At 32.0% G+C, this 24985-nt stretch overlaps 1 protein-coding gene across 1 annotated transcript in view; it reads right to left on the minus strand.

The window, feature by feature from the left end:
* Positions 1 to 1601: 1601 nt before the first annotated feature.
* The window catches only part of jeb (low-density lipoprotein receptor domain-containing jelly belly protein), a 207091-nt gene continuing 183707 nt past the window's right edge, over positions 1602 to 24985 (minus strand). Inside the window, exons 2-3 of the mRNA XM_073990196.1 lie at positions 21949 to 22109; positions 1602 to 16189 (exon numbers count right to left, since the gene is read on the minus strand). Coding sequence (XP_073846297.1) covers positions 16130 to 16189; positions 21949 to 22109 — 221 coding nt within the window. The 3' untranslated portion in view covers positions 1602 to 16129. The remainder of the gene's footprint in view (positions 16190 to 21948; positions 22110 to 24985) is intronic.

Consider the following 24985-nt stretch of genomic DNA (forward strand, 5'->3'; position numbering starts at 1 on the left):
GTTGACCATTGGTCAATTACTGTTGACCATTGGTCAATTACTCAATTACTGTTGACCATTGTTCAATTACTGTTGACCATTGGTTAATTACTGTTGACCGTTAGTCAATTACTGTTGACCATTGGTCAATTACTGTCAACCATTGTTCAATAACTGTTGATGATTGGTCAATTACTGTTAACCTTTGGTCAATTACTGTTGACCATTGGTCAATTACTGTTGATCATTGGTCAATTACTGTTGACCATTGGTCAATTACTGTTGATCATTGGTCAATTACTGTTGACCATTGCTCAATTACTGTTGACCATTGGTCAATTACTGTTGACCATTGGTCAATTACTGTTGACCATTGGTCAATTACTGTTGACCATTGGTTAATTACTGTTGACCATTGGTCAAATACTGTTGACCATTTTTCAATTACTGTTGATCATTGGTCAATTACTGTTGACCATTGGTCAATTACTGTTGACCATTGGTCAATTACTGTTGACCATTGGTCAATTACTGTTGACCATTGGTCAATTACTGTTGACCATTGGTCAATTACTGTTGACCATTGGTCAATTACTGTTGACCATTGGTCAATTACTGTTGACCATTGGTCAATTACTGTTGACCATTGGTCAATTACTGTTGATCATTGGTCAATTACTGTTGACCATTGGTCAATTACTGATGACCATTGGCCAACTACTGTTGACCATTGGTCAATTACTGTTGACCATTGGTCAATTACTGTTGACATTGGTCAATTACTGTTGACCATTGGTCAATTACTGTTGACCATTGGTCAATTACTGTTGACCATTGGTCAATTACTTTTGATCATTCTTTTTTTGAGCAAATATATATATTTTTTAATCTATTTAAACCAGAAAACTGTGAAAAAATAATCATCAGGGAAATTGGGTGCCTTAGAAGGGACAAGGGTGGATAGCCCTATTTATCTTCTCTTATGTAAACAGTTTCTAAAGTTAGTTTGCGAGAAGCGGTTTTCGAAACAGGAATCTTTTCTCTACCTCCATTGAACTGTCTGTTCTGGCTTGTTGTTCAATGTAATGTAATTTTCATTACGTTTTCGGTAACCATTTTTAAATTTGATTTTAATTTCGTATATTTAAACCAGGTATCGGCATCATAATATTCTATTGCATACTTTAGGGGGTGCCATTATTTGAGAGCATGATTTGTCAATGCGTTAAATTGTGTGAGTGGAGAGAGACTCTCTTTGGTTGCTCTCGAATAAATAGATTGCCGATACCTTTTCTAAACATTAATTGTAATCTCAATATTATAAAAAAATAAAAATAAAGAAAAATGGAACTTGCTTTCCTCCAAATTTCCAATGCATCATTGATATTCTATTAAATTGCAGCCACACTTTGCCCATTAACCCAACTTTTTGGATTACTTCCTTTGTGTGCCCTCGCAGGACATAAAGTGGATGGTAGAAAATAACGAGAATTTATGGCTTGTGGGATATTTTATGTTTAGTAGTAGTAGTAGTAGTAGCAGAAGTACTAGTTGTAGTAAAAATGTATGACTTACATAATGTGTTTTTTTAGCACAAAGTTTTACAATAACAACAACAAGGATTTTTATTTTCAGATTTTTTTGGCACATTGAACAAAACAACATAAAATATCAACATTTACGAGCAGTATAAGAAGCACAGCAGCATAATATGTGACAGCGTTTTATAAAATATTGATTTTCTTGTTGTTATTTATAAGGTTGTTTGTTGCATTCCCAAAAACAAGAAGAGTTGTAGAAGGAGAGATTTTCTATGAAGAAAAGAAAACAAAAAACCGAAAGAAAAAAAAATAAACAACAAGAATCAATAACGAAAAATTGTAACCAAGAAGTAGAAGAAGAGAGGTAGATGGGAAAACTATTTCCCATGCAAGTGTTTGTTTTGTTGTTTTTTATGTAAAAATGTACTGATTTCGTTGTAAAGAACTGCTGCTGTAGGATGAGGTTGTTGGGTGTAAAATACTGTAAACCATGGAAAGAGTTTTGTAAACCTGTTTTCTCTGTTCTGTAATTGTTGTAAAATAAAAACAAGTGTTTGGTTTGTGTTTTAATTATTTTTTTTTTGTTTTGTTTATGTATAAATTGAGTATTTTTTGTTTGGTTTTTATTGTTGTATTATTAATTGTTAATATTAAATTTATAATCAACTATTAAAAACTAAGTTGTAATAATAATATGTTTTTTTGGTTTGTTTTTGATTTTTCTGTTATGTATAAAACTTAAATATTACACAAAAAACTAAACAGAATACAATACAATCAATTAAATTGTTATAATAATAATAATTGAGGGGCGGTTGTTGTTGTTCTTGTGTATTAAATGGAGTGTTATTGTATCATATATATAAATGTATATAAAATATTTACATGAAAAAATATATAATAATTATTGTTATTAGCCAATCAATGGATACCAACAAAAAATTAAAACAATTTATTGTTGTTATTTAAGAAAACACAGAGCGAGAGAGATAAAGAGGGAGGGATGGAGAGAGACAGACAGAGTGTGTCTGTTGTGTGTGTGAAATAGACAATTAAACTTATATAAAAACATACAATGTATTTTTAGTTATCCAAGCATGAAACTTTTTTGTGTTTTTTGTTTTATTGTGGTTTGCTTAAGTGTTACTATGTTATGTAAATGTTGTATGTATGTAAATGTAGTTTTGTGTATGTTTATTTTTTTCGTTTAGTTAAGAACTTATTTTTAAGTATTTGTTTAGTCTCATAAATTGTTATATAATAAATTTACAATATACAAATAAATACAATATCTTTTGTTGTCATTGTTTTTTTTCATAAAAGAGGAAATTAAAACCAAAATTACAATTAAATGCCAAAGAAAAAGGAAACGGAAATGTTTTCAATTTTGTAATTGTTTATAGTTAATGGCTGTATATGTTGTCTTATGTGTGTGTTTTTTCTTTATATATGAAGAAGTATGTATTTATGTCTTGTGTAAATTATTATTATGTTTTTCTTTAATTTTCAGGCTTTTTTTTGGGATTTTTGCAGGATATTTTAGGATCTTATGGGGATCATAGTGGAATTTATTGTAATTTTTTCTATAGTAACATGTAACAATTCAATTTTTCTTCTTCGTCGGTCTTCGCCTGTTGGTTTTATGGTATAACATTAACATTTATTTTATATATTTTTTAATTGCATTACTTTTTAATTATTTATTTCTTCATAAAGATGTTAGGCCTTTAAAATGTTTATACAAAGAGTAGAAATAATTTTACACATTAAATTAAAATTGAAATAAAATAAATAATAATTTAGGATAGTATTTACAAAGTGTATATACAAAATAGTTTAGATATTTTAATATATATATTTTTATGGCGAAAAATAAACAAAAAACAGGAGATGATTTGAATCTTGTAGTTTTGAAATTTTTGATGGATTAGGGAAAAAACTTTAAAGGATTTTCAAATTAAAATAAAAATTAAAAAACGAGTGCGAACATACTAACTGTTGTATCACGTTTGTATATGAAAAAATCAGTTCAGAAGCTATCATGGGGACTCTGATTTTGGCAGTGCTCCCACGGTTGTGCCACCTGAGCAGCTGCCGCTAGCACCACTCAACCACGCGCCGCCTAAGACGAATTTCCATAAGAACAGTTAAATATAGTATATAAGTGATTGGCCAATGATCAATTTCTATTGATAATTGGTCATTTACAATTGACAACTGGTGAATTACTAGTGAAAATATGCCCACTGAAACATGAAAAATTACTCAAAAAATATTTTAAAGTGCACAATTACTATTGAAAATAGGTCGATTCTACTTGACAATAATTGTTGACAATTGTCTGCGACTATAATCAAATACTATTGGCTATTGTGATTGACTATTATGATATGAATGCTCACTTACTATTATCAATTAATCAATTACTTGAACCATTTGTCAATTTTTAATAACAATTGACAAATTCTTAATTAAAAATGGTCAATTACTATTGATAATTCTTGGATGATCTATGTCAATGATCAATTACTATAGACCATTGGCCACTTTATATGGAAATTGGTCCATCATATATGGAAATTGATCAATTACTCTTGACCTTTGGTCAATTATCCGTGACCTTTGGTCAATTACTGTTCATTATTGGCCAAATACTGTTGATTATTGGTCAATAATTGTTGATCATTGGTCAATTACTATTGACCATTGATCAATTACTGTTGATCATTGGACAATAACTGTTGACCGACGGTCAATTGCTGTTGACAATAGGTCAATTACTGTTGACCATTGTTCAATTACCGTTGACCATTGGTCAATTACCGTTGACCAGCGGTCAGTTGTTGTTGATAATCGGCCAATTATTGTTGACCAGCGGTCAATTGTTTTGGATAATCGGCTAATTACTGTTGATCATTGGTCAATTACTGTTGACCATTGTTCAATTACCGTTGACCATTGGTCAATTACCGTTGACCATTGGTCAATTACTATTGACCATTGGTGAATTAATGTTGACCATTGGTCAATTACTGTTGACCATTGGTGAATTAATGTTGACCATTGCTCAATTACTGTTGACCATTGGTCAATTACTGTTGACCATTGGTCAATTACTGTTGACCATTGGTCAATTACTGTTGACCATTGGTCAATTACTGTTGACCAGTGGTCAATTACTGTTGACCAGTGGTCAATTACTGCTGACCATTTTTCAATTACTGTTGATCATTGGTCAATTAATGTTAACGATTGGTCAGTTACTGTTGACCATTAGTTAATTACTATTGACAATAGGTCAATTACTGTTGACCAGCGGTCAGTTGTTGTTGATAATCGGCCAATTATTGTTGACCAGCGGTCAATTGTTTTGGATAATCGGCTAATTACTGTTGATCATTGGTCAATTACTGTTGACCATTGGTCAATTACTGTTGACCATTGGTCAATTACTGTTGACCAGTGGTCAATTACTGCTGACCATTTTTCAATTACTGTTGATCATTGGTCAATTAATGTTAACGATTGGTCAGTTACTGTTGACCATTGGTTAATTACTGTTGACCATTGGTCAATTGTTGTTGATAATCGGCCAATTACTGATGATCATTGGTCAATTACTGTTGACCATTGATCAATTACTGTTGACCAGTGGTCAATTACTGTTGACCGTTGGTCAATTACTATTGACAATTTTTAAATTACTGTTGACAATTTTTAATTACTTTTGACCATTGGTCAATTACTGTTGACCATTCGTCAGTTACTGTTGACCATTGGTTAATTACTGTTGACCATTGGTCAATTGCTGTTGATCATTGGTCATTTACTGTCAATAACTGTTGATCTCTATTCAATTACTGTTGATTAGTAGTCAACTACTAATTACCATAGGTCTGTTACTGATGACCATATGTCAATTATGTCCGTTGCTGTTGACCATAGGTATATTATAGCAGTTGCTGTTGACCATTGGCAAATTACAGCTGATAATAGATCAATTACTGGTCAATATGGTCAATTCTTAATAAAAAAATTTTCAATTACTATTGACAATTGTTCAATGGTAAATTGCTATACTATTGGTCACTTTTTATGTAAATTGTCCATTACTCTTGACCTTTGGTCAATTAATGTTGACCATTGGTCAATTACTGTTGACCATTGGTCAATTACTGTTGATCATTGGTATAATACTGTTGACAACTGGTCAATTATTGCTGATCATTCGTCAATTACAGTTGATCATATGTAAATTGCTGTTGACCTTTGATCAATTACTGTTGACGTTTGGTCCATTACTGTTGATCATTGGTAAATTGCACTTGGCATTGGTCATTGCTGTTGACCACTGGTCAATTACTTTTGACCATAGGGCAATTACTGCTAACCATAGGTTAATTGCTGTTGACCTTTGGTATATTACTGGTCATAGACCAGTCGTTGACCACTGGTCAATTGCTGTCGATCATTGGTCAATTACTGTTGACAATTGGTCAGTTACTATTGATCATTGGCTAATTACTGTTGACCATTGGTCATTGCTGTTGACCACTGGTTAATTGTTGTAGATCATAGATCAATTACTGTTGACCATTGGTCAATTAATGTTGATCATTAGTCAATTAATGTTGACCATTGGTCAATTACTGTTGAACGTTAGTCAATTACTGTTGACCTTTAGTCAATTACAGTTGACCATTGGTCAATTATGTTAACTACTGGTCATTGCTGTTGACCACTGGTCAATTGTTGTAGATCATAGATCAATTACTGTTGACCATTGGTCAATTAATGTTAATCATTATTCAATTAATGTTGACCATTGGTCAATTAATGTTGACCGTTTGTCAATTACAGTTTACCATTGGTCAATTATGTTAACCATTGGTCATTGCTGTTGACCACTGGTCAATTACTTTTGACCATAGGTCAATTACTGCTAACCATAGGTCAATTGCGGCTGACCTTTGGTATATTACTGGTCATAGACCAGTCATTGACCACTGGTCAATTGCTGTCGATCATTGGTCAATTACTGTTGACAATTGGGCAGTTACTATTGATCATTGGTTAATTACTGTTGACCATTGGTCATTGCTGTTGACCACTGATCAATTGTTGTAGATCATAGATCAATTACTGTTGACCATTGGTCAATTAATGTTGATCATTAGTCAATTAATGTTGACCATTGGTCAATTACTGTTGCCCATAGTTCAAATACTGTTGGCCATTGGTCAATTATTGTTGCCCATAGCTCAATTTCTACAACCATAGGTCAATTTCTGCTGCCTATTGCTCAATTGCTGTTGACCATAAGTGAATTACTGTTGACCATTGGTCAAATACTGTTAAATATATTTCAACTACTGTTGATAAGTGATCAATTACTTGTGAATATTGGCCAATTACTGTCGCTGTTAACCATTGGATAATTACTGTTGACCTTTGGTCAATTACCACTTGTCAATCAATCTTGATGCTTAGTCATGTACTATTGGTAATCGGTCAATTACTGTTGACCATTGTTCAATACCTCTTGACCATTGGCCAATTAATGACCATTGTTGACCATTGATCAATTAGTTTTGACTAATAAGCCATAGTAACTGAACAGTTGGTAATAGTAACCGACCCCCTGATCAATAGTAATTTACTCATTGAGTAATTGATCCATAGTAATTGACCATGCCCCAAGGGCAATAATCTTCAATGTGGCATTTTTAAAGTGAATATTTTTATCGTGAATCAGGCCTTAGAAAGTGGACATGTAAAGAGTTTTTCTTGTCCTCATCGAAACTTCACAACTTTGACTCTTAAAGGAACTCCTTGTTTAGAATTCTTAGGACTCTTTCGTAGACTGTCTTGCAAGCCTTCAATTTGGCGTGATTAAGAAACCTTACGAAAGACCGTTTAATCCTGATGAGCCCTTTTGGCATATCAAATAAATGTCTTGTCTTCCTTTAAAGCTTTTTCCCTAATCTCTTGGCAATAATGAGGTGTGAAAATGAGTTTTTACGTTTTTCTTAGTTTTGATTTGTTTCGATTTGATTTATAGGATTCACTATAGCAACGATCTTCGTTTGTTTTATAACCAAAACAGTTATGAGATGAAGATAATGATGGAAAAGAAAAATTAATTTCAATTACATACAGATGCCATAATGCATGAGCCTATTTCCTATTTGCCTTTTCTCAGTTTATTTTCCATATTTAAATTTGTATAAAAATATGTATGTAGGCCAAAAAATATAGGTGGAATTCCCTTCGGAAATTTCATTTTTATAGCTCGGTTTCATGATGAAAGTTATTGTTTTTTTCTTTAGGGGAATGCTTGCTACATTTTTTTACAATTTCACGAATTATGTTTACGTGTTTTAGCTTGTCCTTTATTTTTTATTATTTATTTTATTAGAGGTGGGTTATTTCTCTTTTTCATACATCGTCATATATAACTATTTTTTACTTATACATACTTTATTATTTTTTTGCGTATTCTGTTCTACTCAGGGGGGATTTTATGGGTTGAATTTTTTTCTAACGAAGATCGTTTTATAGTGTCGTTTTAATATATACAGGCAATTTGGGAAAATAAGAGGTTAAGGAAAGGAAAAAGAATCTGGGGTTGTGGTTTGGATTTGTTGATGTATCAAAGATTTTAAATGCGATTTTTTATTTTAGTTTCAAAAAACAAAAGGAGCAATAGAAAATATCTAGGGAAAAAGAAAACAAGTTACTGAGCCTTAAGTTGAAATATAAATTTTGGCTTTGGCCACAACCGTTTTTTTTTTTTGTAAATTTTCTAATGTTTAAATCTTCTTTTCGCTTTGTGTAAATTTTCGCAAAGAAAAACTATGATTGATTGTTTGTTTCTTTTGTTGTCCATGTTCCATGATTGTTAAGCATTACTTTCAACGGTTGTAAGTAGTTCGGAGAGAGAGAGAGAGGGCGCTAGGCAAAAGAAGAAACTTAGAGATTTTAAAATTTAATTCTTTTATTTAAAGGAATAATACTTGGTTTGGACTTTGATTTTTGTTTTATAAGAATAAATATACATTTACACAAAAAACAGTTGTTATTGTTTCTTTATTTTTAAAAATATATGTATACGTGTTAATTGTTGTTATTTTACTTTTGTTTTAATACTTGTTTTTTGTTTCTTCTCAATATGTTAGTTTATGCGTTTAAGTTTTTCTTGTTGTTGTTGTTGTTGGTTTTATATATTTGTTGACAGTTCTTCACTCTTGTGTGTTGTTGTTTTTAATTATTTAAGAGTTTTTTTTTCGTTTATTGAATATTTTATTATTACATAATTTCATTGTTGTCTTTTAAAATTTAAATAAATTTACTTATCTACAAATAGCTGCCGTATCCATGAGAATTGTTTCATAAAACTCAAAGAAATCAATTGGTTTGTTTTTGAAAACAATTAAAAAAATAATTAAGAAATGGCAAACACAAATCACAAAAGCAAAAGTTAAAAAAGAAGGCTGATAGGTGAAAAGTTGTAGAAATTACTTAGAACCCCATTTTTGAAGTGCGAAAAGTAAATATAATAAAAACAGTAAATAAGCAGATATATTTTCAAAAATTTTTCATAGCATTATTTAGAGGAAAAAATTATTCATTGTATAAATTCCAAGCAATATTATTTATTTAAGTTCTCAAACTAAAATTTAATAAAATTCCAACACAAACCAAACATATTTTTCAACTTTAAAAAAGAAAATATAAATATATAGGTTGGGAATGTGAAGTGAACACTTTATGCCTTATACTTGGCTCTTCTAAAGAAATCGTTCTATTTGGCAAGAAAAGAGATCGGCCATTTAGTTTACCCATTGCTAAATTAAAGCAACCCGTTGATCGATAGCATTTTTCAATTATTTTTGACCATTAGTCAATTACAATTGACAATTGTTCCTCATTGGTCTATTACTTTTGACCATAGGTCAATTACTGTTGACCACTGGTCAATTACTGTTGACCATTGGTCAATTACTGTTGACCATTGGTCAATTACTGTTGACCATTGGTCAATTACTGTTGACCATTGGTCAATTACTGTTGACCATTGGTCAATTACTGTTGACCATTGGTCAATTACTGTTGACCATTGGTCAATTACTGTTGACCATTGGTCTATTACTGTTGTTTATTGGTCAATTACTGTTGACCATTGGTCAATTACTGTTGACCATTGGTCAATTACTGTTGACAGTGGTCAATTACTTTTGACCATTGATCAATTACTGTTGATCATTGGTCATTTACTGTTGACCATTGGTCAATTACTGTTGACCACTGGTCAATTACTTTGGACCATTGATCAATTACTGTTGATCATTGGTCATTTACTGTTGACCATTGGTCAATTACTGTTGACCACTGGTCAATTACTGCTGACCATTGGTCAATTACTGTTGACAGTGGTCAATTACTGTTGACCTTTGATCAATTACTGTTGAGTATTGGACAATTACTGTTGACCATTGGTCAATTACTGTTGACAGTGGTCAATTACTGTTGACAGTGGTCAATTACTGTTGAGTATTGGACAATTACTCTTGACCATTGGTCAATTACTGTTGACCACTGGTCAATTACTGTTGACCACTGGTCAATTACTGTTGACCATTGGTCAATTACTGTTGACCATTGGTCAATTACTGTTGACCATTGGTCAATTACTGTTGACCATTGGTCATTTACTGTTGACCATTGGTCAATTACTGTTGACCACTGGTCAATTACTGCTGACCATAAGTCAATCACTGCTGACAATTGATCAATTACTGTTGACTTTTGGTCAATTAATGTGGTATTTTGGCCAATTACTGTGGTTCATGGGTCAATTACTGTTGACCATTATTAAATTAAATCTTATTACTGTTCAAAATTGGTTAATTTCTATTTATCATGGATTAATAATTGTTGACCAATGTATAAATGTTATTGAAAATTTTCTAATAACTATTGACCATTGGACAATTACTGAGCATCATTGGCCAATTATTAGTATTGCTATTAACCAAAAGTACGCTAAATTTACCCCCTTTCTCTTTACGCGTATTTTACTCTCTTTACGCACTTTTCTCCTGAATTAAAATGCCAATTTTTAGGCGTAATTAAAAAACATTTGAACATGACTAATGGTTTATTAACAAAATATCATCGACCTAATAGGCAAACATAAAAAAATAAATATTTGCCATTTAAAATATGTAAAGAAAAGTCATGTGTAAATATTGTCATTTTTTACAGAAAAAAAAACAATTGCAAATAAATAAATAAATAAATAAATAATTAACAATTAAACAAAAAATTTTAAATAAAAACGAAAAAAGAAAAAAACGATTGAAAAGTTATTCATTTCAATTTTTTTAATGTTTTTAGTCTTTGTTTTTATTTTCGATTGAAATATATATTTATGTACATATACAGGGTGTCACAAATCTATGGATAAAAATAAAATGCATGGTCATTTTTATACTAAGGGGAGAATCTGAGATGGTTTGAAATTTTCTTCCAACTACAGGAAAACACCATCTGTCTAATTAGAAATATCTACGTTCAAGAGCGCCATCTGTAAATGAAAATATGTATTTAATAGACTGAGTTCCTTCACGAACCACAGATATTTTTCATAGACGAAAACCAAAAATGTTCAAAGAGCAATTCCTATCGATTTATAAATATCGATATATGAGGAAAATATCAGTCATTTGTGGTCCGTTCCAAGAATCTAAAGAAGCCACTAATTTTTCTATTTCCTCCGATATCATAAATGACAATTTGCAGTTTCTTGCACGTTCTGGGACAGACATTTGGTTGTTTGAAATTAGGGCATATCGACCAGGTAGTGGCATCGACATATTTGTAATATATTATTTAAAAGTTTTCTTTATGTTGTTGGAGAAATTACAACATAAATAATTTTTTATAAAGGGATTTGACACTTCATATTTGAATAGCTGGTGTGATACCACTACCTTGGTAATTGTGCCATGCTTGGAATATAACCTGAACATTTAAATATTTTTAAAAATTTGAATTTATCTCAGGTGTATATCGAAATTTTATCTAAGTAAATTCAGTAATGAAATCTGAAATTTCAATATGACGAAAAGTTCTTAAATTTACTTTAAAGGCGCCATCTGTCTTCGGAAAGTTGATGTTATAACATATTAGGTCTGTTCGATAACCCAACAATTTGTGCAAATTTTTACAAACTTTTACAAAATGCTGTTCGATAACAAACCTGTTCAGTGAAGGAGAACTGAGAAGAACTTGCAAGTAGTTGCAAGAAGGCTTATTACCACACAAGTAATTTTTTCGTGACACCAACCAATATTTCAAATAAGATCCACGACAATTTAGATTTATATCCATAAAGTCTTATATCATTTACATGTATTGTGTTAATACCCTCTTGCTCTAAGTCGATTCCATTAATTATAAAAAATACTCAATTTTGAGTTTGATAAATAAAAAAGAAACTGCGTCAACCCGGAAAAGAAATTTCGCTTTATAGCTCTATTATAGAAAAACGGCAATAATTTTTCATTTTCGAAGTTTTAACTTCCAACGTTTTAACGTGTCTTCTCTACGTGCTTCCTGGTCGTTTAACTATAAACTGTGCTGTAAATGTACAACTGCGACATCTAGAGGTTGAATTTGCGTTGTGGCTCGTTAGGTTCATTCGTATTAGAAAAGTAAAATGGAAATGCTATACAAAAACCGGAACTCGTTATATAGAATATTCCATTCTGATCGCTTATAAGAATAAATATTAATCTTCTAATGGCAATTTTTTTCAAGATCTTTAATTTAACGATCACATAAAAATTTAATGACTGTAAGTCCACGAAATTGGATGTTGATCGTAAACATAACATAAGAACATGAGCAAAACTGAATTTCGATATATAATTAAGTCTATAACACAGTATGATACATAACCTAACATAACAATTCCATTGAATTCAAAACATCAATTAACCAATTTAAAACTTTGCTAAGTGAAAACATAGAACTTTGCTTAATTAAGCCTGCTTAACATTAAAAGCAAAGCATAACTGCCAAGGTTTGTGTTTATAATTTGTCTTAAGGAACGGTCACATTGGCCAGCATTTGTTGTTATAATTTAGGATAGTCTTGGGGTAAACAACATGACACTTGAAGCGCAGTTTGGATTTCAACACATCAAATCTTGTAGATTGCTGGTTGACGAAAAAACTATTGTATTACTGATCAGAGATTGGATATTCAATATTCCGTAGCAATCGTTAAGCAATTTAACTGTTAAAATATCATAACATATAATAAAATGCCCTGTATCAGGGCATTCATGAATAATTCACTCGGAATTATCCGCACGGAAATTAATTTTGAAAAGTAAAATTCTTTTAAAAATCAATATTTTAAAACTTTGAAAACTGCTAGAATCACTTAAATAGGGAATATTCTCGACGAATCGGTAAAAATATTTCCTTTTTGGACATAAATTTCGAAATTAAAAATTGTGAATTTGGGAAAAGGGAATTTTTATTCATGATTGCCCTGAAATTTCTATGCTGAGTACTCTTAACAATTTCTTTTGGATGATTTTTTCCAGCATTACTTATAGTAAACAGACACGCCTACATATATTCATATTCAAAGGACTGTATTCTGATTGTTCGAAAGTTTAAAGTCAAATTAACACGGTAGCTGTAAAGCACAGTACGCATTAACCAACAATAATGAGAGTCTTCGAGGTGTATTTCGGTCATATCAAAGTCAAAATCTAAAGTTTTTTCTAGTCCCTAAGGGGTAGTTTATACCATATGCAAATGTCATATGACATGAAATTTTCCATCAGTATATAGTCGCTAATATGTGCAATATTGGGGATTTTCCTTACGCCATTTACTTTGTGCGTCCACACCAGCAAAAATGTAATAAAATTACGTCTCCACATTGCCTACGTGGGTAGATATGGAATGTTTTTATTTCGTGTCATATGACATTGATAGATAGTGTAAACTACCTCTAAGTAATACTTTACGTATTGTATTTCAAACAATTTTAGCTAAGCAAAAGTTTTATTTGCCAGCTAATTGTTCTACGTTGGCTGTCGGTTTTGAATGATAGTGTATACTCGCCTTAAAATGACTTATCGATAACACAAAATATCAATTATTTACGAACTATTTTAAACAGAACAATGGTGGTGTAGATTCACACTTCAGTTTCGCTGATCGACGACATAAACCAATTAAGGATTTTTATGACAAATATCCACTTGCGACATCTATATGTCACTACCATAATGATCAATTGTGACAAATCGACATCGAAGATCGTCGGACCATTTAATTGCCTTAAAATCAGTTATCGATAACACAAAATATCAATTATTAACGAATTATTTTAAATAGAACAATGGTGGTGAAGATTCACAACTCCGATTCGCTTATCGACGACATAAACCAAGCAATTAAGGATTTTTCGTTGAAAAATATGCTGAAAACAGCGTGAAAGAGGCACTAGAATTGACAATTTAAATCCTCTGGGTTTAACATATCCAGTACAATGTAAACGTACAAATAGGTGACGATGCATTACTGTATGCTGGCGTCATCTATGTACGGAATTGTTGAGTTGTCATCGAATACGTTTACAATAAAGCTAAATTCCAAATGATTTAAGCTGTATTCACATCAAACATATTTAAACACTTTGTATATGTTATCAATATCCATTTAATATCTGTAAAAAAAAATCAAGAAAATTTGCACAACACTTATTTTTTTGGGTGCCAGTGTAAATGAGACATAGCCCTTATGAAGCGATTTACAACTCGGCACCTAATTTAGCCGTTTTTGACTTTTCTTTGGTTATTTATTCGAAATCCCAAGCTGTCAATTTAGTGCAGATTGAAAAGAAAACTATTCGAATGGCATCTAACCGCTTAATTCAGAAAGAACTCTATATATTTTCATCAAAAATTAAGGACCAGAGGTGCCATGAAGTCTGATCCTTGCGACACCCATAACTTATGTGGAAGATTCAACTAAATGGTTTAGAAACCGGCTATATGAAGATTACAACAAGTTGTAGAAAAGGGCTTACATTTAACCAGTAAGCAAAATAAAATATCTCCATGTCACCCCATACATCATGCATTTCACTTGTTTTTCCGATAAATTTTGAGACACCCTGTAGACATATGGTTTTAAAACACTTGTGTTTTTTTATTTATTTTTTGTTTGTTGCTGTTTAAACATTTTACAATTTTCATACATCATCTTCGTCATCATCACCAATAATAATAAATTATTCTTTTTTTAATATGTATAATATGTATATATATATATATATTTATAAATATATATAATTTCTGGTTTGTTTTAATTTCAGTATATAGTTTTTTGTGTTTAATAGTATTCAGTTTTTTTTTTGTTTGTTATAATTTTATACATATACAGGAGGAGCTTTAAGTAAAATGGGAAGTAGGAGTTGGAGGAGGAGCAGGGGAAAAAGGTAGGTCACATAAAACGTTAAGGAGATAAATTATCTTAAAACACTTACATATACATATATACACACACGCGCATAATAATATACTAACATAAAAAAATATACACATAATAATTATATTTGCATTTCTTTAGAAGAGAATTTTAAAAACTAAAAAATCAATAAACAAAGGTTTGGAGTGTGTGTATTGGTTTTTTTGTTGGGGTAGTGGTTTTGTTGTTAATTATTTGGTTTTGGTTTTTTTGGTAAAGTCCATAATTAATAAATTTGATAATAATTAATATGTATATAATATAATTGTATAATAATTTATAATAATAATAATTAATTAATAATATGCATAATAGTTAATTTTGGTTTTTTTGGGGGGGATTTTTAAATATTTATATATTTTTCTTTTTGTCTGTTTTTTATATATATTTGCTCTTATTCTCCCTCGTCTTCGTTTTCTTTGCTTATATTTCTGTTTTGTGTTTTGTTTCGTTTTTAATTCTAAATATATATTACCATTCTTTATACAAGATTCTATACTCTTTGGTATCTTCATGCTGCTACCATTTGTTTTTGTTGTTTTATTTATATTTAGTTTTTTTTAATATACTGGAGTTTTGGGGTTTTTTTGCTAGTGGCATATGTGTCCTTTGGAGAGTTTTGTTTTTCTTTAAACATTTTCTGGAATTGTTTGTTAAGTATATTACCTGATTGCTTTCTTTTGTAACTGCCAATTATGTGTGTGTTTGCTTGTTTTTCATATTCTGGGAATGATTTTTGTTTTGGTTCTATGGCTTAGTCACAGAGTAGGAGCATGCCGTCTTTGTTTGACATATTGCACAGGGACTTGAATTTTGAGGATTTGTGGAGTACCGAGGAGGGGGCTGGGAGAATTTCTTGTCCACTACGACGATGTGTATTTCGATTGCTTGTTGGGTAAAATTTAATTTAGGAATTCATCTTCATCTACTTTTGAGTTCTTCTTCTTCTTGGGGTTACATGAATGGCGGAGGATTTTTTCTTATACTTTGTTGTTTTTTTTTGTTGTTGCTGGCTATTTCTGACATCTAACTAAGTTACAGTTCTTAGACCTAGCGGCCTCGGGCCCATCTTAATAACGCATCAGCCAGTACATCCAGATGTGCTTTCGTCTGAAAGGAGACAAAATAACAAATTTTTAAAAGTTAGACAAAATTTAAAAATCGAAGGTAAAAATATTTTTAAAGTTAGGAAAATATTCTTCTACGGTCTAAGGTACTTGAGAAAAACCTTAAAAACTCCACGTTTTACGGTCTAAAGGCCACTGAAAATTTTCTTTAAAAAATTCACTTTTTACAGTCAAAAGGTCTTTGAAATAATGTCTTTATATCCTTAAAAAAATTCTCTAAAAAATCCACGTTTTGTGTTTTGAGGGTCCCTGGAAAAATATTCTGAAATTCTCCATGAAAAAAAAATTTAAAAATCCACGTTTTGTGTTTTGAGGGTCCCTGAAAAAATATTCTGAAATTCTCCCTGAAAAAAAAATTCTGTAAAAATCCACGTTTTGTGTTTTGAGGGTCCCTGAAAAAATATTCTTTAAAAATCCACGTTTTGTGTTTTGAGGGTCCCTGAAAAAATATTCTTTAAAAATCCACGTTTTGTGTTTTGAGGGTCCCTGAAAAAATATTCTTTAAAAATCCACGTTTGTGTGTTTGAGGGTCCCTGAAAAAATATTCTTTAAAAATCCACGTTTTGTGTTTTGAGGGTCCCTGAAAAAATTTTCCTTAAAAATCCACGTTTGTGTGTTTGAGGGTCCCTGAAAAAATATTCTTTAAAAATCCACGTTTTGTTTTGAGGGTCCCTGAAAAAATATTCTCTAAAAAATCTTTAAAAAATCCACGTTTTGTGGCCTAAGGTTGCCTGAAAAATATTCTTTAAAAAATCCACGTTTTGTGGCCTAAGGTTGCCTGAAAAATATTCTTTAAAAAATCCACGTTTTGTGGCCTAAGGTTGCCTGAAAAATATTCTTTAAAAAATCCACGTTTTGTGGCCTAAGGTTGCCTGAAAAATATTCTTTAAAAAATCCACGTTTTGTGGCCTAAGGTTGCCTGAAAAATATTCTTTAAAAAATCCACGTTTTGTGGCCTAAGGTTGCCTGAAAAATATTCTTTAAAAAATCCACGTTTTGTGGCCTAAGGTTGCCTGAAAAATATTCTTTAAAAAATCCACGTTTTGTGGCCTAAGGTTGCCTGAAAAATATTCTTTAAAAAATCCACGTTTTGTGGCCTAAGGTTGCCTGAAAAATATTCTTTAAAAAATCCACGTTTTGTGGCCTAAGGTTGCCTGAAAAATATTCTTTAAAAAATCCACGTTTTGTGGCCTAAGGTTGCCTGAAAAATATTCTTTAAAAAATCCACGTTTTGTGGCCTAAGGTTGCCTGAAAAATATTCTTTAAAAAATCCACGTTTTGTGGCCTAAGGTTGCCTGAAAAATATTCTTTAAAAAATCCACGTTTTGTGGCCTAAGGTTGCCTGAAAAATATTCTTTAAAAAATCCACGTTTTGTGGCCTAAGGTTGCCTGAAAAATATTCTTTAAAAAATCCACGTTTTGTGGCCTAAGGTTGCCTGAAAAATATTCTTTAAAAAATCCACGTTTTGTGGCCTAAGGTTGCCTGAAAAATATTCTTTAAAAAATCCACGTTTTGTGGCCTAAGGTTGCCTGAAAAATATTCTTTAAAAAATCCACGTTTTGTGGCCTAAGGTTGCCTGAAAAATATTCTTTAAAAAATCCACGTTTTGTGGCCTAAGGTTGCCTGAAAAATATTCTTTAAAAAATCCACGTTTTGTGGCCTAAGGTTGCCTGAAAAATATTCTTTAAAAAATCCACGTTTTGTGGCCTAAGGTTGCCTGAAAAATATTCTTTAAAAAATCCACGTTTTGTGGCCTAAGGTTGCCTGAAAAATATTCTTTAAAAAATCCACGTTTTGTGGCCTAAGGTTGCCTGAAAAATATTCTTTAAAAAATCCACGTTTTGTGGCCTAAGGTTGCCTGAAAAATATTCTTTAAAAAATCCACGTTTTGTGGCCTAAGGTTGCCTGAAAAATATTCTTTAAAAAATCCACGTTTTGTGGCCTAAGGTTGCCTGAAAAATATTCTTTAAAAAATCCACGTTTTGTGGCCTAAGGTTGCCTGAAAAATATTCTTTAAAAAATCCACGTTTTGTGGCCTAAGGTTGCCTGAAAAATATTCTTTAAAAAATCCACGTTTTGTGGCCTAAGGTTGCCTGAAAAATATTCTTTAAAAAATCCACGTTTTGTGGCCTAAGGTTGCCTGAAAAATATTCTTTAAAAAATCCACGTTTTGTGGCCTAAGGTTGCCTGAAAAATATTCTTTAAAAAATCCACGTTTTGTGGCCTAAGGTTGCCTGAAAAATATTCTTTAAAAAATCCACGTTTTGTGGCCTAAGGTTGCCTGAAAAATATTCTTTAAAAAATCCACGTTTTGTGGCCTAAGGTTGCCTGAAAAATATTCTTTAAAAAATCCACGTTTTGTGGCCTAAGGTTGCCTGAAAAATATTCTTTAAAAAATCCACGTTTTGTGGCCTAAGGTTGCCTGAAAAATATTCTTTAAAAAAATCCACGTTTTGTGGCCTAAGGTTGCCTGAAAAATATTCTTTAAAAAATCCACGTTTTGTGGCCTAAGGCTGCCTGAAAAATATTCTTTAAAAAATCCACGTTTTGTGGCCTAAGGTTGCCTGAAAAATATTCTTTAAAAAATCCACGTTTTGTGGCCTAAGGTTGCCTGAAAAACATTCTTTAAAAAATCCACGTTTTGTGGCCTAAGGTTGCCAGAAAAATAATCTTTAAAAAAACCACGTTTTGTGGCCTAAGGTTGCCTGAAAAATATTCTTTAAAAAATCCACGTTTTGTGGCCTAAGGTTGCCTGAAAAATATTCTTTAAAAAATCCACGTTTTGTGGCCTAAGGTTGCCTGAAAAATATTCTTTAAAAAATCCACGTTTTGTGGCCTAAGGTTGCCTGAAAAATATTCTTTAAAAAATCCACGTTTTGTGGCCTAAGGTATCCTGAAAAACATTCTTTAAAAAATCCACGTTTTGTGGCCTAAGGTTGCCTGAAAAATATTCTTTAAAAAATCCACGTTTTGTGGCCTAAGGTTGCCTGAAAAATATTCTTTAAAAAATCCACGTTTTGTGGCCTAAGGTTGCCTGAAAAATATTCTTTAAAAAATCCACGTTTTGTGGCCTAAGGTTGCCTGAAAAACATTCTTTAAAAAATCCACGTTTTGTGGCCTAAGGTTGCCTGAAAAATATTCTTTAAAAAATCCACGTTTTGTGGCCTAAGGTTGCCTGAAAAACATTCTTTAAAAAATCCACGTTTTGTGGCCTAAGGTTGCCTGAAAAATATTCTTTAAAAAATCCACGTTTTGTGGCCTAAGGTTGCCTGAAAAATATTCTTTAAAAAATCCACGTTTTGTGGCCTAAGGTTGCCTGAAAAATATTCTTTAAAAAATCCACGTTTTGTGGCCTAAGGTTGCCTGAAAAATATTCTTTAAAAAATCCACGTTTTGTGGCCTAAGGTTGCCTGAAAAATATTCTTTAAAAAATCCACGTTTTGTGGCCTAAGGTTGCCTGAAAAATATTCTTTAAAAAATCCACGTTTTGTGGCCTAAGGTTGCCTGAAAAATATTCTTTAAAAAATCCACGTTTTGTGGCCTAAGGTTGCCTGAAAAATATTCTTTAAAAAATCCACGTTTTGTGGCCTAAGGTTGCCTGAAAAATATTCTTTAAAAAATCCACGTTTTGTGGCCTAAGGTTGCCTGAAAAATATTCTTTAAAAAAATCCACGTTTTGTGGCCTAAGGTTGCCTGAAAAATATTCTTTAAAAAATCCACGTTTTGTGGCCTAAGGCTGCCTGAAAAATATTCTTTAAAAAATCCACGTTTTGTGGCCTAAGGTTGCCTGAAAAATATTCTTTAAAAAATCCACGTTTTGTGGCCTAAGGTTGCCTGAAAAACATTCTTTAAAAAATCCACGTTTTGTGGCCTAAGGTTGCCAGAAAAATAATCTTTAAAAAAACCACGTTTTGTGGCCTAAGGTTGCCTGAAAAATATTCTTTAAAAAATCCACGTTTTGTGGCCTAAGGTTGCCTGAAAAATATTCTTTAAAAAATCCACGTTTTGTGGCCTAAGGTTGCCTGAAAAATATTCTTTAAAAAATCCACGTTTTGTGGCCTAAGGTTGCCTGAAAAATATTCTTTAAAAAATCCACGTTTTGTGGCCTAAGGTATCCTGAAAAACATTCTTTAAAAAATCCACGTTTTGTGGCCTAAGGTTGCCTGAAAAATATTCTTTAAAAAATCCACGTTTTGTGGCCTAAGGTTGCCTGAAAAATATTCTTTAAAAAATCCACGTTTTGTGGCCTAAGGTTGCCTGAAAAATATTCTTTAAAAAATCCACGTTTTGTGGCCTAAGGTTGCCTGAAAAACATTCTTTAAAAAATCCACGTTTTGTGGCCTAAGGTTGCCTGAAAAATATTCTTTAAAAAATCCACGTTTTGTGGCCTAAGGTTGCCTGAAAAACATTCTTTAAAAAATCCACGTTTTGTGGCCTAAGGTTGCCTGAAAAATATTCTTTAAAAAATCCACGTTTTGTGGCCTAAGGTTGCCTGAAAAATATTCTTTAAAAAATCCACGTTTTGTGGCCTAAAGTTGCCTGAAAAATATTCTTTAAAAAATCCACGTTTTGTGGCCTAAGGTTGCCTGAAAAATATTCTTTAAAAAATCCACGTTTTGTGGCCTAAGGTTGCCTGAAAAACATTCTTTAAAAAATCCACGTTTTGTGGCCTAAGGTTGCCTGAAAAATATTCTTTAAAAAATCCACGTTTTGTGGCCTAAGGTTGCCTGAAAAACATTCTTTAAAAAATCCACGTTTTGTGGCCTAAGGTTGCCTGAAAAATATTCTTTAAAAAATCCACGTTTTGTGGCCTAAGGTTGCCTGAAAAATATTCTTTAAAAAATCCACGTTTTGTGGCCTAAGGTTGTCTGAAAAATATTCTTTAAAAAATCCACGTTTTGTGGCCTAAGTTTGCCTGAAAAATATTCTTTAAAAAATCCACGTTTTGTGTTGCCTGAAAAATATTCTTTAAAAAATCCACGTTTTGTGTTGCCTGAAAAATATTCTTTAAAAAATCCACGTTTTGTGTTGCCTGAAAAATATTCTTTAAAAAATCCAAGTTTTGTGACCTAAGGTTTAAAAAAATCCACGTTTTGTGGCCTAAGGTTGCCTGAAAAATATTCTTTAAAAAATCCAAGTTTTGTGGCCTAAGGTTTAAAAAAATCCACGTTTTGTGGCCTAAGGTTGCCTGAAAAATATTCTTTAAAAAATCCACGTTTTGTGACCTAAGGTTTAAAAAATCCACGTTTTGTGGCCTAAAGTTGCCTGAAAATATTCTTTAAAAAATCCACGTCTTGTGGCCTAAGGTTGCCTGAAAAATACTTATTAATAATCCACGTTTTGTGGCCTAAGATTGCCTAAAAAATATTCTTCAAAAAATCCACGTTTTGTGGCCTAAGATTGCCTGAAAAATATTCTTTAAAAAATCCACGTTTTGTGGCCTAAGGTTGCCTGAAAATTTTCGTAAAAAAAATCCACGTTTTGTGGCCTAAGATTGCCTGAAAAATATTCTTTAAAAAATCCACGTTTTGTGGCCTAAGGTTGCCTGAAAAATATTCTTTAAAAATTGACACGTTTTGTGGCCTAGGGATCCCTAAAAAAATATTTTTTAAAATCCAAGTTTTGTGGCCTAAGGGTCCTTAAAAAAATACGGTCTGAAGGATCATGAACAATTTTTTTTTGTATTTAATAGTCCTAACAATTTTAAAAAAAATCTACGTTCATTTTTGTTTCTCACTTACCGTCTTATAGAACATACACGATCTTCGATCTTCATCTTCACCCTCGGGACAATCTATGAAGCCATCGCATAGAACATGATCGTCTATGCAACGATATCTGCCCTGCACGTCGGGTGTCGGACATGCAAAACGTTCCATGCCATCCATGGCGGTGGGACATTCTGAAAGAAGAAGAAAATAAAAACAAAATAAGATAATTTCAATATAAATTTGAAAACACTTAAATATTTCAATAACAATCTCAATGAATAAAAACAGCAACACCCCCAACTCTGATGGCAATATCCCCCACCTTCCCACTCAAGATATATAACTGGAAGGTGTAAATGACGTTGACTCTTGTTCAGTTTCAATTTAACGTTTCAAATGCTCCTGTTACCCTTCACCAAGCACCCAGATATTCTTAGTTATTCAGGTATTTGTCTTCTTTTTGTTGTTGTTGCTGTTGCTGTCTGCGAATATTCACAGATAAAACTGTAACTTGTGGCAGCACAAATGTCATTTTAACAATGATGGGGTTGAAATTGAACTCTTTTTAACAATAACCATACAAAAAGAGAGACCAAAACCGACACACAAAAAACTGACACTGACATCGACACCGACACCGACGACAACCCAAACAGGCTAACAAGCATCACTCGTTCTCGTCTCGAACACATATTAGCAAATGTATGGGACATGGCCACAACTGTGTTAACACCACCATGAGAACATGTGTGTGGTGCGGTGTGGCTATGTGTAAACGTTGTACAGGTGTTTGCTTTTACAGCAACAACAAGAAAAGGAAAAAAAGAGAAACCAAACCAACCCATTCTCAGTCACATATAGATTTTATGTGTGTTTCCCCGCCACTCGTCCATTTTTGTTCTAGCTTTGTTGTCATTGTCCTTTTGACGTCAATACTTAATTTGATTTCATACCAGCAGGCATTGTTAAAACATTTTGCGACGTGCTTAATGTCGATTTCTGTGGTACATACCTATACACATCTATATTGAAAATTTACACATTTGTCTACATATGTATGTATGAATGTACATACATGTCTGTATCCTTAGCTGTTGACTAAGGTTGGGACAATGGGTGTTGATGCCAATCAAATAAATGCTACGTGTTTTTGTATAACAACAATATTAGAGTGGGTCACTACCTCTTTGGAATTTCAATTAGGTATCCTAACAACTCGAAGGGGCCTAAATTAGTTTTTATTAGGAGAATAAGTATTAGCAGAATAATTTTATTTTGAAAATTCGAGGAAAGAATAATAAAATAAAAATATTTAGAAAGCTAAAAATTGCAAATTAAAAACAACAATTAATTCCCAGAGGCATTTTTAAAGAAGAATTTCTAAAGAATTCAAAATGAATTTGAAGAAGTTTAATACGAAGAACTTTTCCAGGCAGCCTTAGACCACAAAACGTGGATTTTTTAAAAAATATTTTCAGGCAATCGTAGGCCACAAAACGTGGATTTTTAAAGAATATTTTTCAGGTAGCCTTAGGCCACAAAACGTGGATTTTTTAAAGAATATTTTTCAGGCAATCTTAGGCCACAAAACGTGGATTTTTTAAAGAATATTTTTCAGCGATCCACAAAACGGGGATTTTTGAAAAGAACATTTTTCATAGACCTACAAAACGTGGATTTTTTAACGAATATTTTTCAGCCAATCTTCGGCCACAAAACGTGGATTTTTTAAAGAATATTTTTCAGGCAATCTTAGGCCACAAAACGTGGATTTTCAAAGAATATTTTTAAGGCAATCTTAGGCCACAAAACGTGGATTTTTTAAAGATCATTTTTCAGGCAATCTTAGGCCACAAAACGTGGATTTTTTAAAGATCATTTTTCAGGCAATCTTAGGCCACAAAACGTGGATTTTTTAAAGAATATTTTTCAGGCAATCTTAGGCCACAAAACGTGGATTTTTTAATGAATAATTTTCAGGCAATGTTAGGCCACAAAACGTGGATTTTTTAAAGAATATTTTTCAGGCAATCTTAGGCCACAAAACGTGGATTTTTTAAAGAATATTTTTCAGGCAATCTTAGGCCACAAAACGTGGATTTTTTAAAGAATATTTTTCAGGCAATCTTAGTCCACAAAACGGGGATTTTTTAAAGAATATTTTTCAGGCAATCTTAGGCCACAAAACGTGGATTTTTTAAAGAATATTTTTCCGGCAATCTTAGGCCACAAAACGTGGATTTTCAAAGAATATTTTTAAGGCAATCTTAGGCCACAAAACGTGGATTTTTTAATGAATAATTTTCAGGCAATGTTAGGCCACAAAACGTGGATTTTTTAAAGAATATTTTTCAGGCAATCTTAGGCCACAAAACGTGGATTTTTTAAAGAATATTTTTCAGGCAACCTTAGGCCACAAAACGTGGATTTTTTCAAAGAATATTTTTCAGGCAATCTTAGTCCACAAAACGTGGATTTTTTAAAGAATGTTTTTCAGGCAATCTTAGGCCACAAAACGTGGATTTTTTAAAGAATATTTTTCAGGCAATCTTAGGCCACAAAACGTGGATTTTTTAAAGAATATTTTTCAGGCAATCTTAGGCCAAAAAACGTGGATTTTTAAAGAGAATTCCTCAGACAAACTTAGGCCACAAAACGTGGATTTTTAAAGAGAATTCCTCAGACAAACTTAGGCCACAAAACGTGGATTTTTAAAGAGAATTCCTCAGACAAACTTAGGCCACAAAACGTGGATTTTTTAAACAATATTTTTCAGGCAATCTTAGGCCACAAAACGTGGATTTTTTAAAGAATATTTTTCAGGCAATCTTAGGCCACAAAACGTGGATTTTTTAAAGAATATTTTTCAGGCAATCTTAGGCCACAAAACGTGGATTTTTTAAAGAATATTTTTCCGGCAATCTTAGGCCACAAAACGTGGATTTTCAAAGAATATTTTTAAGGCAATCTTAGGCCACAAAACGTGGATTTTTTAATGAATAATTTTCAGGCAATGTTAGGCCACAAAACGTGGATTTTTTAAAGAATATTTTTCAGGCAATCTTAG

The sequence above is a fragment of the Musca autumnalis genome, unplaced genomic scaffold (genome assembly GCF_047663935.1).
Source record: "Musca autumnalis isolate F117 unplaced genomic scaffold, ASM4766393v1 scaffold_5, whole genome shotgun sequence".
NCBI classification, from domain to species: Eukaryota; Metazoa; Arthropoda; class Insecta; order Diptera; family Muscidae; genus Musca; species Musca autumnalis.